Source organism: Maylandia zebra, linkage group LG4 (genome assembly GCF_041146795.1).
Source record: "Maylandia zebra isolate NMK-2024a linkage group LG4, Mzebra_GT3a, whole genome shotgun sequence".
Taxonomy (NCBI): domain Eukaryota; kingdom Metazoa; phylum Chordata; class Actinopteri; order Cichliformes; family Cichlidae; genus Maylandia; species Maylandia zebra.
In genome coordinates this window covers 4,013,490-4,026,593 of record NC_135170.1, presented here as the reverse complement: position 1 = coordinate 4,026,593, position 13,104 = coordinate 4,013,490, and the positions used below count along the sequence as shown (strand labels likewise).

The 13,104-nt window shown below is 41.1% G+C and overlaps 1 protein-coding gene across 1 annotated transcript; it reads left to right on the top strand.

Moving 5' to 3' along the window:
* Positions 1-278: 278 nt before the first annotated feature.
* On the top strand, positions 279-6,853 carry LOC112432655 (growth hormone secretagogue receptor type 1-like). The gene is made up of 6 exons (XM_076883554.1): positions 279-411; positions 2,962-3,137; positions 4,480-4,987; positions 5,036-5,332; positions 6,084-6,330; positions 6,712-6,853. Exons 1-6 carry the CDS (start codon positions 279-281, stop codon positions 6,851-6,853), a joined length of 1,503 nt encoding a protein of 500 aa, XP_076739669.1.
* Positions 6,854-13,104: the final 6,251 nt, after the last annotated feature.

Here is a 13,104-nt window from a genome sequence, read left to right as displayed (position 1 = left end):
TATAATGTTGTTGTTAACCTTTAATTTAACTGTACTCACTTACATCGCCAACACTTTGTCTTGTAAACCCGTCTAAATGTGTTTTTTCTTCGTTCCAACTGGACTGTTTCTCTCCCCTGAACATCGCTGTCAGCGTCGGCCGCTATCGAGCGCCATAGGAAATCCATCAGCGTGCGTCACCTCTGCACCCTGTAACCCGGGGGACATACTCCGCTGCTTTTCCTGCTGTCACTTTTCTTGTCGATGCCCACCCTTTCCCCCCTCGCACCCCACCCATCATGGATTTGATGGATGTAGACGGGGGCCGTAGCTGTGGAGAAAAAAACTGCGGCCTTACGTCCGGCTTCCCGGAGGACTGCTCCAACCAAGAGTGCCACTGGGAGGAACCTATGTTTGGACTGATTGAATTAGGTGGGTAAACACAGTTGTAAAAGTAGTCTTAGAAATAAAATAATAAAAATAAAAACCTGCAGCTACAGCGCATCTTTCTCTTTAGAAAGAAAAAGAACAAATTGTTGATTGAAGGAAATTGTGGTATCTGAATATTTCAAAGTCATATTTTCTCTTACGTTCCATTGGTGTTAAAGTAGTTTGGGTGTATAATGCTGTTTTCTGGGTGATGCTGAGTACTGCTTGATTCACTCCAGGAACCTGATTTGCTCTGTACATGTGGTTTTAGGCTAAATAAAAGGATTGGTTTCATGGGTTGTGCAACTCACATCTAAGCAACTCATCAGCAGTGGATTGTGTTGTGAGATGTTCGTGCAAGCTTGCATGGTTACATGTCCCTGTTAGTTAAATTTGTCAATATCAGTAGTAAACTTTATCTGATGTAAACATGGCACAAGGCACTGAAATCTAATGCCAGAGGCTCGTTTGCTTATCTTAACATATAGCAGGGATGTCAAACTCAAACACACAGTGGGCCAAAGGTCAAAACTGGAACAAAGTCGCGGGCTAACGTTAATATTTATTGAAATATATTTATTCCTCCAGATTTAAGAATGAATCTTTTCTTATGGACTCAAACACGTTTTGCTGAAAAACTGAATATGCAACAAGCAAAGCTTAATACTAAACAATATATATATTAGCTGTGTAATACCAGTAGGCCAGCTCTAATAGTAATTTGGTATGGCTTCATGGGCCAAATGTAATTAGGCTGCAGGCCAAATTTGGCCCGCGGGCCAGAGTTTGACACCTATGACATATAGGGTTTCCTTTTCTTTTCTTCTTTTTTTGTTTATTAGCTAGCACTCTCCATTTCCACTTTTTGTGTCCAAGGCGTATATAAAAGTGTATATAACAAGAAACACCACACATGGTTATTGAAGTTGTGTTTTGAAAGCTCAAGCTGATGTTTTAAATCCAGACTTTACAAGCAGGGGGCCTGACCTGAATGTCAGTCTGAGGGACACTGCAACCTTAGCCAGTGTTGCCAACTCCTCATTAAGGAAAATCGCTATTGGCTTAAAGCTAAACGATGTCATCGCCTAATTTGCACAATTGGTCATGCTAACGTCATTGTAACCTATGTTGTAGGAGAGAGAAATAACATCGTGGAAGAGACATAAAGTGAGTAAAAAATGCAGTTAGAGTTTATTTAGAACTACAAATTAAATTTCTTTTAGCAATTATTGTTTTTTAATGTCACAATTCCAACCCTGCTCCTTTACCCGGGCTTGGACCGGCTGTGATCCGAAATAGGCGCTCTGGTGGAGGTACTCTGTGTGTGTTTGTGTGTTTATTAGTAGTTTTAAACCTTGTGATCCACAAAACAGCATAAGAGTAAAAGAAGAACTGACTGCGTTACAGTCAGTGCGGGAGCAGCGGCTTCGCTCATGTGCGATTCATTTGCAGTTTGGACGCATAGGGGTGAACATCTCCTGCTGGGGGAGGACTATCCTCCGCCCGTGAGCACTTTGGCACGGGCGAGGTGCCCACGGCAGCACCGCTGCTTGTTGTGAAAAGTCGCTAAGTTGGCAACACTGGCCTTATCATTGACTGGTTTTATTTTCTCCTTGTATGCAGTCAGTGATAAGGAAAGGGGGGCAACTCTTCTAAGAAATAAAAGGTCTGACTCTAATGACGTCCTTATTAGAGTCAGAAGCCTTTCCAGGTATTTCACATGTTGCTAGCCTGTGAAGCCTGTGTTTCCAGGCAGATCCACCCTGCATTCTCCTTGTCGTTTTCTCATTATATCAAGCAGGCAGCGGTGGTAATATGAGGACATGATTCTAGCTACACTCTTTGTCTAGTATCTGGAAATGTTGATCCTTTTTATTATCTGTGCTGAAAAGGCATGTCCACCTTTATGTACAGTCTATGGTTGGTGCTAAGCTAAGCTAACCAGCTGCTGGCTATAGTTTCATTGAATTATTTGTAAAGAAATCTATACAATATGTAAAAAAAATACACACACACACACACACACACACACGCATATATATACATATATACAGGGCTGCACATAAGTGGTCCGCAGGTGCGCATGCGCTGTCAAAATAAAAGACGCGCACCACATAAGAAATTGCGACGCGCGTTTGCGTACATAAGATTTTCTGGAGGAGGACAGAGTTTGTTTAGAACTCTTAAAGATGTCGAAGAAGCTCCTTTAAGCAATTACTTTGGTTTTCCTCCACCTCCAAACAAATGTCAGGAGTCCGAACCACAAAAGAAGCGCGTATTCTCGGAAAAGTGGTTGCAGGAGGTGAGCTGGCTTCAAACAAATGATGAACGCACAGAGAGGTGGTGCCATGAAAATCCCACTCTAGCGGACAACTTCTTATCTGGTGCGCGTTTTTTATTTTGACAGCGCATGCACACCTGCGGACCACGTATGTGCAGCCCTGTATATATGTACATATATGTGTGTGTGTGTGTGTTATGTATATGAGGAAGATAGATGGAAACAGATCAAATTGAGATCTGATAAAAACAGATAATTATTTCTTCTTGCAGTGTGCGTGACTGTGATTTACATCCCCCTGATGTTATTTGGCCTCCTGGGAAATATACTAACAATTCTGGTGGTTTGGCTGCGTCCACACATGAGAACCTCCACCTACCTCTACCTGAGCAGCATGGCTGTTAGTGATCTGCTGATACTCCTGCTGCTGCCTCTGGATTTATATAAGGTATCTACTGACACAGTGCATATTTTGTAATGCATGCTTGCTTTACTTTGGCCTGAACACCAGACCTACAGCCACGTTGTGGCACTAAGCAATCAGATCATGATGTTAGTTAGGTTTAGTCGAGTCACAGAAAATCACTCCATTGGGTGAACAAAGCAGGCACAATAGATTCGCTTCCTGTTTGTGTTTTCTAGTAATTGTTTAAAGATGTTATTGTTGCCTTCCCCTCAGGGGGACCCCTGCCTCTAAATTAAATCTTGTTACATTGAAAGCTTGTGTCACACTTAGAGAAATCTTAAATCACTCTTCTATCGCAGGCTTGGCACAATCACTTTAAGTATGTGGATAAATAACAAGTCATATTTTTGTTAGTTGCATGGGTTTTTATCATATTCCTTGTGCAGCGTAACTTAATTAACACAAGCAAAGACAGATCTGGCCTTTGATTCTGTAAGACGCCAAGAGCTTGAAGAACAAACGTTACAACTAACCCATATGTTGCCACAATAATAAAAAGCCCTAATAAGTTTTTAATTTTTCTTTCATATATATTGTCAGAATGGCAGACGCTCAGTAAAACATGGTTTACATAACGAGGTCTGTGTACGTACAAACTCAAAGACAGGCTTCAGACTGAGCTGAGCACTGAATTTCCAACAGTTTCTTTGTACTTATATAGCCCCAAATCACAGCAACAGGTGCCTCAAGGTGCTTTATATTGTAATGTAAAGATCCTACAGTGGAGAAAATGGAGACAACCCTAAAAATCAGACAACCCTCTATGAGCACACAATTTTGGTGCTAGTAGGAAGGAAAAACTCCCTTATAACAGGAAAGAAACCTCCTGCAGGAGCTGGCTCAGGGAGGAGAGGCCATCTACTGTGACTGGTTGGGGTGAGGGGAGGAAGGCAGCACTCTGTATAATTTCATAAAGAGAAGACATCTTTAAAATAGTCATCTGAAGCATACAGTCAATCAACAGATGGGCCGACAGGATGTGGCATTAAAGGAGCTAAAAGCTCAGTTCAGTGAGGATGATCTGGTCACAGTGGGGCAGTTGTGTGTGGAGTTTGCATGCTCTCGTGTGCCTGTGGGGGTTCGCTCTGGTTAGGTGGGCACTGACTAAAAAACGATACCTTTTGTCTTGATAAGTAGAAAATTATGATTTTCTTATAATAAAGTAGTTTTCAGAATGTTCATTTAAACTAAGCAGCTGAGTTAATATTAAATACTTGTTCTTATCTGAGTCTGTTGACATGCTATGCACTGCTCACATATTCTTTACAGGTTAAAAAAGGTATAAAATGCAATCAGAGGAAAATAATTGTTCTGTCTCTCCAAGCTCTGGAGGCCCCGGCCCTGGCCCCTGGGAGACCTTGCCTGTAAGCTGACTATGTTCCTCTCAGAGTGCTGCACCTTCTGCACCATCCTCCACATCACCTTCCTCTCCCTGGAGAGATACCTGGCAGTCTGCTGGCCGATCACAGCCAAGACAGTAGTGACACGGCGCAGAACCCGGGCCATCATAGGCTGCCTCTGGCTGAGTGCGGCTGTGAGTGCCGCACCAGTGCTGGTCATGGTTGGAGTGGAGGACGTTGGACGAGAAGACCTCGGGCTCATCCAATGGAAAGAAGACGGGGGGTGGACAGGCAGGGAAGGAGATCAGGGAGGGTTTACGATGGGTGGAGGAGAAAAAGAAAGCAGACACATGGATGGAGGCCCAGAGGGAATAAAGTGGGGTGAAAAAGAGACAAAGAGTTGGGAGGAACGAGCTGGTGAACTGAAATGGATCGGAGAAAAAGTAGAGACAGAAACAGCAGAAGTAGATAACAGGCCACCGGAAGACAAAGGTGAAATGAAACTTGAAAAACATACAGTTGAACATGGAAGGGAGGGAGACGGAAAGATGGGATTAGAGGGAGAGCAGCAAAACAAAAAGGAAGACGAGGGAGGAGGACTGGACGGAAGCTCCAATGAAGGCCGTGGGGGAGAGACTGACAAGAGAGAGTGCCGCTGTACACATTTTGCCATCTCCTCTGGCCTGTTGTCAGCCATGATGATTCTCTCCAATTTGTATTTCTTGGTACCTCTCTGCATTCTGGGAGTGGTATATAGTCTGATTGGGCGCACACTGTGGCTCCGCCCAAAAAGCAGCCGTAGAGACCAGAGTCACAGGAACACTGTCAAAATGCTGGGTGAGGAAGCACACACACACACACTATGCCTAAACCTAACCATAACCTAATAGTAACCCTGACACTAAAACCATATTTTGAGCCTCAAAAATACCTTCAAACTTGTGGGGACGTGGATTTTATCCCCATAAAGGCTGTTGGTTCCCACAAGCATAGTAAACTTCCAATTTTTGGTCCCCACAAAGATATGTAAGCACACACACACACACACACAATTTCAAATTCTTTTAAATTCTCACCAGTATGGCGGCCAGGTGAAAGACATGTTTTTTGTTTTGGGGGGGATATTCAAGCAGTTTTGTTTTTTGTTTTATTTACGTTGGTAGAGTTGTTGATGGGTTAGTTCGTTCTTGGAAGCCTGTCCGTCATGGAGCCGTATAGAAACAGCTTGATACAGAATGGAACCAAAGGGTCACAAACATCCAAAGATGAGCTTTCAAAAAGCCTGGAGAACTACTCCTGAAGACTGCTTCAAGAAATTAGACGAAAGCTGCCTGAGAGAGTTCATAAAGGCAGTCATACCTAATACTGACTCAGACGCTCATTCGACCTGTATTTCCATGTATGTTTGTACATGGTTACATTAATGGCTGTGCCTATTTTCCATTTTTTAAAACAACATATAAAAAAACTGAGGGGTGGGCAAAGACGTTTGCATACTGTAGTCCATGTAGTACGTGCCGTGATTGGTCAGGACTCGATCTGGAACGTTGGCGGTTCTGACTTAATGTTCTCATCTTTTTTTCTTCAGGAGTGATCGTCTTGGCGTTCGTCTTGTGTTGGCTGCCGTTCCATGTTGGTCGAACCATATTTTCTCTTTCTCTGGGCACTGGGACTGAGAGACAGGAAACTTACCTGGACACTAACTCCCAGTCAGACACTATCACGCATGTCAGCATGGACAGAAAAGATGTCACCATACCCACTGTTACTAACCCACCTAGCCACTTAGACCTGGACATAAACACTGAAACACTGTCCTTGCACTCTCATATCATGTCACACACAAAAGGGCGACATGAAAAGACCGACATACATAATGGACACACTCAAAATAAAAATGTTTCGGCTCATGTTATTAATACACAACCAGACAACAGAAACACACATAACCAACTGCAAAGAAGCACAAACACAATCACACACAGCCTGCAAAGTAAGCTATCAATTACCGTAAAGTCCCAACATGACAAACCTGAAACAGCGCCTCCCATCCCCACAACTGCCTATTCTGCAGCATCTACAGAGCTGCACTATGACCACACCTACAATGACACAGTCTTCAGCGACACATACGCACCCCCTGATACACACTTGTACTTTTTATATTATCTGTCTCAGTATTTTAATCTTGTGTCCTCCGTGCTCTTCTACCTCAGTGCCGCCGTCAATCCTTTATTGTACAACCTGATGTCTGCCAGATACAGACACGCTGTACGCAGCCTCATACGCACACAGTCTCACGCACAAGCTCGTCGCATGCACACGCTCACCGTGCACCACTCCACAACCACTTTGTGATGGCAAAAAACAAATGGATGCACCCACTGCAAGCAAAAAAGAGGAAACAATCAAACAAACCTCAATTTCTTTTCATTACAATGTGGTACTGTACCACAAATTGAGAATGTTGACATTTATTAATAAAAAATATTTTAGGCATAAATTAAAAAAGGCATATTAATGCTTATGCTTAGACCAATTCTAGCACAAGTAGTTTTAATTCTTTATGTAATTTATGTATAAGAAAACCTCCACATGAACTTCATATACTGGGCAAAAATATTGTGAATGGCATTTCATCAGTACATGGAATAGTTCATGCAATAATGCACAGGCTAAAACACATAGTGCAGTTTTAGCCTGTGCATTATTACATAGCCGGTTTGTTTCACCCAAAAAAATCTATGCACAATGAAAATACACTAAGTCTTTTATTTTGTCTAAAAATGAGTGATGCTAATTCAGTTAGACTTTTGGGCTAGATTTTTATATCCAGAGTCCGCTCGCATAGACTTCAGCCAAAGTCCAAATAAGCTGTGTCCAAATTCAGAGGCCGCATTTGTAGACCGATGACATCACAGCCAGGCGACGAAAGCTGCCCAAATTCAAAGACTCTGACAAATGCGTCCGACAAATGCGTCCTTCATTTCCCCAGATTTGAAGGATGGGTCAGTTGTATCCTTCGATGCCCAACCTGTCCCAGAATTCATAGTGCAGCCAATTCCAGTTTCCATCAACGGAGGCAGCTACTTAGTTTTAATATTCCTCTTTCTGGGTCACAAAATAAACTTTTAATATATTTTCAGGGAGAATGTAGCTGTGTAAACCTCAAATATCTGCTCGATTTATCAAGACATTGCATATTTGCAAAAGCGCTCCGACGTTTTCGGAGACGTCTGTTACCCACCAGCTCGATAGCTAGCCGGGGTTCAAGGCTCACTAGAGCAGGCGGAAACTCCCGGCACATCGTTTTCAGACCCCGTGGTTTTACACTACTCAGGTTAAACATGATACATAAGTCACTTAGACAACTTAAAAATGTTATTATTTGGCTTTTTTCAGTGTTTTATTTGTTCCTGAGTAAATCTGTTTGGCTGAGATTAAAGTTATAGTTTTTACACAGCTGAATAAATGTCAAGCAGACAGCTGATTATCAGAAGTGTGAGATGCTGGAGAATTTACTCCAGTGTCCTGTTATATTTTAGGGAGCAAGGAGCAGACGGCTGATTTTATTAAACTCCACTGAGACAGCGGTGACACAAATCTGAAGGCTAGACCGTCCCATTTCACAGCCTCGCACTTCCAGCCTTCTGGGTCTTCGAAGGACCCGGCCTATGTTGACCGTGAAGGCCGGGTCCTTCGAAGGATGCAGGTCTTGAATTTGGACACAGCAATACTTTCACTCAGGAGCCATCATGGAATACTTCCAGGAACCTTGTCAAAAATCTTTTGGATTGGTTTTCCTAAAAATTCCATTTTCCTATCTTTACAATACAGTTAGGGCTGCCACAAACGATTATTTTGATAGTCGACTAATCAGATCATCATCCATTGGACGTAAAACGTACAGCTTATTGCACCAGCAGCATCTGCTCTTATATAACTATCATTAGCTTACAGCTTTAAGTGTTTGTGCTAACTAAAAATAAAGACAAGATGAGAGTTTATTGAATTTTAATGAAGTTTGCAGATTGTTTCGGTGAAGTTTAATAAACTCCTTGCTATCTAAAATATAACAGGACACCGGAGTAAATTCTGGAGCATCTCACACTTCTGATAATCAGCTGTCTGCTTGACGTTTATTCAGCTGTGTAAAAACTATAACTTTAATCTCAGACAAACCGATTTACTCAGGAACAAATAAAACACTGAAAAAAGCCAAACAATAACATTTTTAAGTTATCTAAGTGACTTATGTATCATGTTTAACCTGAGTAGCGAAAGACGGCGGTGGGTTTGAAAACGATTTGCCGGGAGTCCGGTGTTCTCACGGCTCTAGTGAGCCTCGCCCCCGGCTCGCTATCGAGCTGGTGGGTAACAGACGTCTCCGAAAACGTCGGAGCGCTTTTGAAAATATGTGGTGTCTTGATAAACTGAGCAGATATTTGAGGTTTACACAGCTACATTCTCGCCTGAAAATATGTTAAACGTTTATTTTGTGACCCAGAAAGAATAATACGAGTAATATTAAAACTAACTAGCTGCCGCCATTGTTGGAAACTGAGCTGGGCCGCACTATGAATTCTGGGACACAGCTTCTTCTTCTTCTTCGGGGTTTAACGGCAGCTGGCATCCTTGTACATGCAGTGCTGCCATCTTCTGTTTCAGTCCGTTATTACACTCTTAAATCCTACTACTCATTCCTGCGTCCTTTGTGATCTTACAAAGCTTCAAACGATGCGTCGACTATTAAATCAGTCGTCGACGAGTTTGATAGTCGATGTAATCGTGACTAGTCGACCAATCGTGGCAGCCCTAAATACAGGGTTAGTGTTACCACCTATAATAGCTCAGACCTGAGAAGGTTAACCAGACCTGAATCCTAACTTTAGATGAGTTATTAATGACCAGCTGAATGTCAAAAAGTTAAAACATGTTTTTCCCTGAAACTTTTATTTCCACTGTACCACCATCTTTGCTGATGTGAAACAATCCCCAGTAGTTCTATTAGGGATATTTGAGTGTCATGTCTCCTCTGTCATCTCTGTTAGTCTTATTGATTTATAATTATGTTTGTTTTTTCTCCCACAGTCAACAATTATATTGACTATTTGTATGATCACAACGCGGTACATCTGTTTGGTGTACAAAGACTTATTATTATTAAATGTAAGAAACATGTTAATCTTATTTATGTTCATCCACTTGTAAATTAAATTGGTGTCACTGTGTGTCACATGATGAGCTTATTTGCTTTTTTTTGGTGAGTCTATGAACTACAAACTGTAGCTCTAGTCCATAATATCATCATATTTTCTCAGTGGCTGAATAACTCAGCAGGTTAAGAGCTGAACTAGCAGTAAGAAGTCATAATTTTGAGACTTGGGTTTCTGTTATATAACTGCATCATAGGTGCTGAACCAGCATGATTCAGCGTCATGCTCGATATAACTGGACTTTAGGCTACATCTCTATGTACCATTCAAACCAAAGGCAGGCAATTAATTTTCCCGAGGTGCTCCTGGGACTCTTGTAGAGTGCTGCACCAATAAGCTGAACTCAGTTTCGTATAATATTACTTTTATCTCCATAATACATAAATTATTATTATATAAAGCTGCCAATGGTAAGAGTGGATGCTGTAGGGAATGAAAATATGAGACAGGCATTGTAAAAATGCAAACATTTTATCACTATTTAATCAAATCCAGAAAAACAACTGTAAACAAAATGTCTTGATGCATTCTCAATAATCAAGGTAAGTAAATCTCCAAAAGTTGATTCTGTTCATCTGGACGTTTCTGCCACTGAAAACGCTACGTCCAGAGACCTGTAAACAAAATGTGCATGTTCTGGCAAAATGTTAAAGATTTGAAGTGCTGTTGCAACTTTGCATTTAGTTTTTTAGTTTATCTGGTATTTTTCAGTTATTTTTTTCTTGTTAAGTGAAGAAATACTTGCCTGTTTTAGGCTTGAATAAGTGCAACAAGAGGTCGAAATACAATGGACACTGGACAGGTGATCATCGCCAAGAGAGAGGATCTGTACCTGGACTTGTGAAATTTTATAAGTAAGAATGTTTGTTCACGTGTAAAGGTAGATCCAAAGACAGCCAACATCTTCTGAGCACGTCTCCTTATGTGTGCAAAGATCTTTTCTTTGAGAGAATCCAGCAGTTATCCTGACTTGAAAATACAGTGAAGGAACTGTTGGAAGTCCAGAAAGCACTGGACAAGGAACCGTTAGACGGGAAGAAACAGAAGTAGAAAGGTGAGACACTAAGCTGCCAACTAAGCTGCCTTTCCAGCACAACCTCACGTGTCTGAATTTACAGTTATGTTTTCATGTTGACATACTGTATTAACACAACTGATCTAAAATCAGACAAAAAACATAAAATCAGAGTAGAAAAAGTAATTTTTTTACTGTAACAACCACAAACATGTTTAATGAATCATATTTCATAACTTTAAATGTTTTAAAGTTTAAAATCATATGCACAAGTTTTGCAAACAACAAAGTTATTTGCAGCCAATTACCTTTTACCCTTTTTTTAATAACCACATCTATTTACATAACCATCAGCTGTTCTGCATTCAATAAGATGCCACACAAATATTTGTGCCACTCCAAAAACATAATTTCTGTCCACTATAAAGGAGAACATCACAGCCTGATACCTGCAGGTCTGACAGCAGCAGGTGTATCACTCCTGTTTCTACCTGGAGACAGCAGTCGCCTCATTGTTCTGACACAACACAAAACTATCCACAACTCTACACACTAACTACACAAGACAACACATTAACTACACACTCCAAACACGCTAAACGTCACAAATCTCTCACATCTCAAAACTCGAGCTCTCTCTCTCTCGCCGTCACTCCTAAATCTTCCCCCTCTTCCTAAACAGCCAAATGTCATGTCGCCATATTATTTTTTGATTGGTCGACATGGTGCATTTTCCCACACACGTTTTTTGTTTTGTTTTATTTTTTTTGCTCATAAGCAGAGAGTGCTCGCTGCTGTCCTTAGACAGTAAACGTGACGAAACTATTCAGGAAAAAACACGCGTATATATTGTTCATCATAACTCTGGTTTTACGTGGCCTATCAACACAATGTACTGTAAAAACTGGCATATATCACCTTGTTGCCCTGTCATCTTAAAGTGGTCATGTGATTGGGTTACCACGACTACTTTATTCTTCCTCAGTTAAACAGCAGCACTCATTTTGGCCCCTAGCTGCAGGTGTTGTGCCAAAAAGTGATCGTCTGTCAGACAGCGATTGCTGCCTGCGGGAGCGCACAGCTGCTTAAAGCTGCAGCTCCCAGATTACTTACAGCTACTTGCTACAGCAACTGATATAAGATGCGGTAAGCTGAACACAGCTTCAACCGTCTGTTTGTTGAAAAATAGTTACGCGACCGCATTTTTTGTTCGTAATGGTAATGGCGTTGTAACGATTGCAATAATAATTAGTTACATTACTCGTTACTGAAAAAAGTACCGCCATTACTAAAGCCATTACCTGTAACGCCGTTATTCCCATCACTGGGAACAAATCAAATCTTCTGGAAAAAACTGCAAAATGTTGCTGGGGAAAAGTACATCTGGAATAAGCTGCCTACCCTGCAACCATCAACAGATTTCAGTTAAGCAGAAGAAAATCAAAATTACAAATAAATGTAATCGTTCAAGCGTGAATGTGAAAACTTAAATCTGAGTTACTCAAGTCCAGTACGTCTTCTTATATATATTGACTATTTGGAACATTGTTTTATATTACTTTAGCTTAGCAGCTAATAAATACAGATGTGAAAAGCATGGCTAAGTAATTAGCTTAGCATTTGGATCTCCAGCATACACAGGCAGACAGAAAAAGCCGGTTATTGATGCATTACTAGCATAAGTTTAGGACTAAAACATATTTTATCTGTTAATAGTATTGAATTTAAGATCCTCAGGCATTTTTCAATGTGACACCTATCTTCTTATTTGTTTAAGAAACTTACTATCAGCAACTAATCTAAGAGCTAGCCTCCAGTGATGTTTGCTGCTTCAATGTGTGCGTTTTAGCTTAGTGTGTGTTTGCAACTTATACAATGCTATGCGGTTGTTCAGTCTGACGTCACTAGCCGTGTCTGGGCCTAAACTCCGCTGCAGGTCCATATATCAAACGATCACTATGGCATTACTGAGAGTTGAAAAACAGTCTAAAGTCTTTCATCTTTAATAAAATGATCAGCGTTCTGCTCTACCAGGTGTAACAATTGAGTTTAACATCCAGGCATCCATGAAAACGGAATTTATGACATTTAACGGAGTTAGAAGTTAGCAGGGAGTTAGCTCGCTAGCTTCTATCTAAATACAATATAGCATGTCCTGACTGCGGGGTTTTGGAAACAAATTAAAACGTACAGCTCTGTTATCACTTCCAGCATAAATGAAGACAGAAAACTAAACAGCAGTGACGTTTGTAGGGTTACTGAAGTTGGGCTAGCTGGTATATAATGATGTGCTACGTGACCGCTAGCGACACAGCTTTGTTAGCATAATATAAACAAGCTAACTTTTTTTCCACTCGATAAAAGTTAGCGTGAGTGTT

Bases quoted from the DNA above. Each gene is read 5' to 3' on its own strand.
- LOC112432655 (XM_076883554.1), top strand. From the start codon at position 279: ATGGATTTGATGGATGTAGACGGGGGCCGTAGCTGTGGAGAAAAAAAC. The intron at 4,988-5,035 runs GTGAAATGAAAC...GAAGGGAGGGAG, and splicing joins CAGGCCACCGGAAGACAAAG to ACGGAAAGATGGGATTAGAG. The intron at 6,331-6,711 runs GTCACACACAAA...CTTCTACCTCAG, and splicing joins TCCTTGCACTCTCATATCAT to TGCCGCCGTCAATCCTTTAT.